At 42.6% G+C, this 3,332-nt stretch overlaps 1 protein-coding gene across 1 annotated transcript; it reads left to right on the forward strand.

Annotated features, from left to right (window-relative positions):
• The first annotated feature begins 2,071 nt into the window (after nucleotides 1-2,071).
• On the forward strand, nucleotides 2,072-3,025 carry LOC142838236 (olfactory receptor-like protein OLF3). Its single transcript, XM_075953604.1, has one exon. It carries the CDS (start codon nucleotides 2,072-2,074, stop codon nucleotides 3,023-3,025), a length of 954 nt encoding a protein of 317 aa, XP_075809719.1.
• The last annotated feature ends 307 nt before the right edge of the window (nucleotides 3,026-3,332 follow it).

Below are 3,332 nucleotides of genomic sequence, written 5' to 3' on the forward strand. Positions count from 1 at the left end.
GATCAAGAGGTCTCCCAAGAAATAACTGAAAAGAATAAAGTGCAAGCTCTGAGAACAAAATCTTGGGTAATACTCATTTGCGCCCAGCAAAAGAATTAAAATAAACTACCTCTAACAGAAGAGGAAATTAGAATGGAAGCTGAGCACAAGAGGAACATTGGATACAGTTGAATAGTCATTGCTTAAGAATAAAGGATTACTAAACAAAGATAGAACAAAAGTCTATGGATTTAATGATTGCCTGTCAACATGAGTTTTGAATTTGTATAAGTTAGTGAGTAGAATTTTGCATGGATTAGGCGTTAAGTAATAGGAAGTGAATCTGGAAAGTGGATCCTATCATGAGTTACTGCTAATTGTAGCATACACACATAACAAATATTCTTTTTCTGAGCATAGATTTGCATATGCATATTTTCTATAGTGAGGGAGACGTTTGAAGGAGACAGTTTGTACTCCAGAGGAAAGAAACCCAAGGTTGATAATGAGAAAGAAAAGAAAGGATCCTGAAGGAGGTGGAGAACAGGAAATCAAGATGAGTTATCATAACTAATAACTGGTACCTGCATGTCCAGGAATTCTCTGTACATGCTCATCTCCCAATCTTTATTTCACAAGTGACCACTTCAGCCACCTAGACTATACATGTATGTATGTATGTATAACAGTTTGCTCCAGGCCTTAGAGAGAAGAAGCTGCAAGGATACAAAGAATATGAGACTCATTAATAATGAGACATGGCATTAGTGGAGCTGGAAGTAGACAAAAGGAGCACACTAATTGAATGCTTGCATGTCTCCAGACAGCAGGACAGTGCGGCAGGCACCATTCACTAGCCAATGTTCCACTTTTCCTTTATTTGCGCTGCAGTTTGAAATGGGGAGGGAGATTCACCCTGAAATCCCAGCTTCTGGCAGAGGTGCTGAGTGATCTGTAAGATTAACAGAGAAAATGCCCCCATCCAGCCCAGATTACTACATCATCAACACTCACGTGTTGACATATTTGTTCCTGATGAACTTTTTTGTGAGATTTTTTAGAATTTACATTCTAGACTGAATGTCTTTTAAAATCAGTTAGATGTTTTCAGTCTGCTTGAGGCTTTACAAAGCAACAACCAGGACTGGGCAGCAAAGAGAAGCTGTGAAAAGCAGGTCAGGTTGTGAGGAGGACATCAGAGAGCAGGTGGAAAACACGAGGTTGTCTGGGTCGGGTATGACATACAGATTTCTGGAACTGGCTGTTCTCCTTTGTCCTTTGTCTGATAAGAGTGTTATCAGACAGTGGCGACTTTGCCCTCCAGCTCAGAGATCTTCCTCTGACCACGCTTCTCTTTTCCTGTCCTCAGACTCTTCTCCTCTGCACTGATAAAGGGAATGTCAGTGAATAGCCAGGCACACAGCCATAATGAACCAATTAAAAAAGTTCAATGTAACACATTTCTAGTTAGCATTCATATTATGACATAATAGGTTACTGAAAAGGCGCTTGCCCAGCAAAAGTAATGTGGGAATGTCTATTTAAGTAAGCTCACAGGAAAATCCGTACTTTATTCTTGTCTGGGTGGTGAAGACTTAAATATTTGCTTTTTTTTAAGATCCTCTAGTCATCTACATTCTTGTTTTCTTGGGAGTAGGATACAAAATATAGGATATCTGTTTTTAGGAAAATTTTTAATTTGGTTTCTGTGTGAGTGTTTTGGATACAAGCATATAAGGACACCATAAGACCGTCATGTCTGGAGCCTGCAGATGTTGGAAGGTTTTGGAGCCCCAGGATCAGGAAATACAGATGGTTGTGAGCTACCATGTAGGTGTTGGAAACCACATCCTGACCCATCTCTTGAGCGCATCTTGAGGATAGATTCTTAAGAACAACACATTATAAGGGTGAAAAGAAAAACCACATTCCCTTCCCCAAGTTAAATAAAGGGTGAAAAGATTGAAGGCTTTCAAAAGAGACCATTGGCCCAACTGATGACATATGGGTATATTACACAAGTGAATCAAAAACATTCTTTTCTGTGCTGATGAGCATCTGTTTGGCTTTCACTGCAGACTGACATTTTTCAATGGGAACAGATAACCAGACATGGACGCATGAATTCATCCTCCTTGGCCTGTCCAGTAACTGGGACACTCAAGTTTCCCTCTTTGTCCTGTTCTTGCTGATGTACCTGGTGACAGTGCTGGGGAATTTTCTCATCGTTCTTCTGATCAGACTGGACAGCAGACTCCACACTCCCATGTATTTCTTTCTGACCAACCTGTCGCTTGTGGATGTGTCCTATGCCACAAGCATAGTCCCTCAGCTGCTGGCTCATTTTCTTGCCACACACAAAGCAATTCCGTTTCTGAGCTGTGCAGCACAGTTATTTTTTTCTCTGGGCTTAGGAGGGATTGAATTTGTCCTACTGGCGATGATGGCCTACGACCGCTATGTGGCAGTGTGCAATCCGCTGAGATACTCTGCCATTATGCATGCAGGACTGTGTAGTAGGATGGCTCTTGCATCTTGGGTCAGTGGTTCCATCAATTCAGTCATGCAGACTGCTATCACCTTTCAGCTGCCCATGTGCACTAATGTGTATATCGATCATATATCCTGTGAGCTCCTTGCTGTGGTGAGGCTGGCCTGTGTGGATACGTCTACCAATGAAGTTGCTATTATGGTATCTAGCATCATCCTCCTGATGACCCCATTCTGCCTGGTTCTCCTGTCCTACATCCAAATCATCTCCACCATCCTAAAGATCCAGTCGAAAGAGGGAAGAAGGAAAGCCTTCCACACCTGTGCCTCCCACCTCACTGTGGTTGCCCTGTGCTATGGCATGGCCATTTTCACCTACATCCAGCCTCGCTCCAGCCCCTCTGTCCTTCAGGAGAAGTTGATTTCTCTGTTTTATGCAATTTTGACACCCATGCTGAACCCCATGATTTACAGTCTGAGGAATAAGGAGGTGAAGGGGGCTTGGCAGAAACTACTGGGACAGTTCTCTGGGTTCGCATCAAAACTGAAAACCTGAGGAATCATGAGCATCACTGGAAAAAAGGCTTCACCTCTATTCTGCTCCCAACTCAGATATGACAGTCATTGCCATGGAAACAAAGGTAGATCTGCTGCATCATGACTGGTGATGGTATGCAGGAGGCTCAGTGGCTGTGCTGGGATGTGTGGTGTGGGTGTGTTTCTGTGTCAGCAGAGTGGACAGTGGAGCTAAGCACCACTGTCACAGAGATAACACCATTTATCAGTCTCAATTTTTATGATATGACAATTAAAAAGAAAAAAGAAACCACTAACCGTTTCAATTTGTTGCATGGTTGACGTCA

This window comes from Microtus pennsylvanicus, chromosome 19 (genome assembly GCF_037038515.1).
Source record: "Microtus pennsylvanicus isolate mMicPen1 chromosome 19, mMicPen1.hap1, whole genome shotgun sequence".
Taxonomy (NCBI): Eukaryota; Metazoa; Chordata; class Mammalia; order Rodentia; family Cricetidae; genus Microtus; species Microtus pennsylvanicus.

Bases quoted from the DNA above. Each gene is read 5' to 3' on its own strand.
- LOC142838236 (XM_075953604.1), top strand. From the start codon at position 2,072: ATGGGAACAGATAACCAGACATGGACGCATGAATTCATCCTCCTTGGC.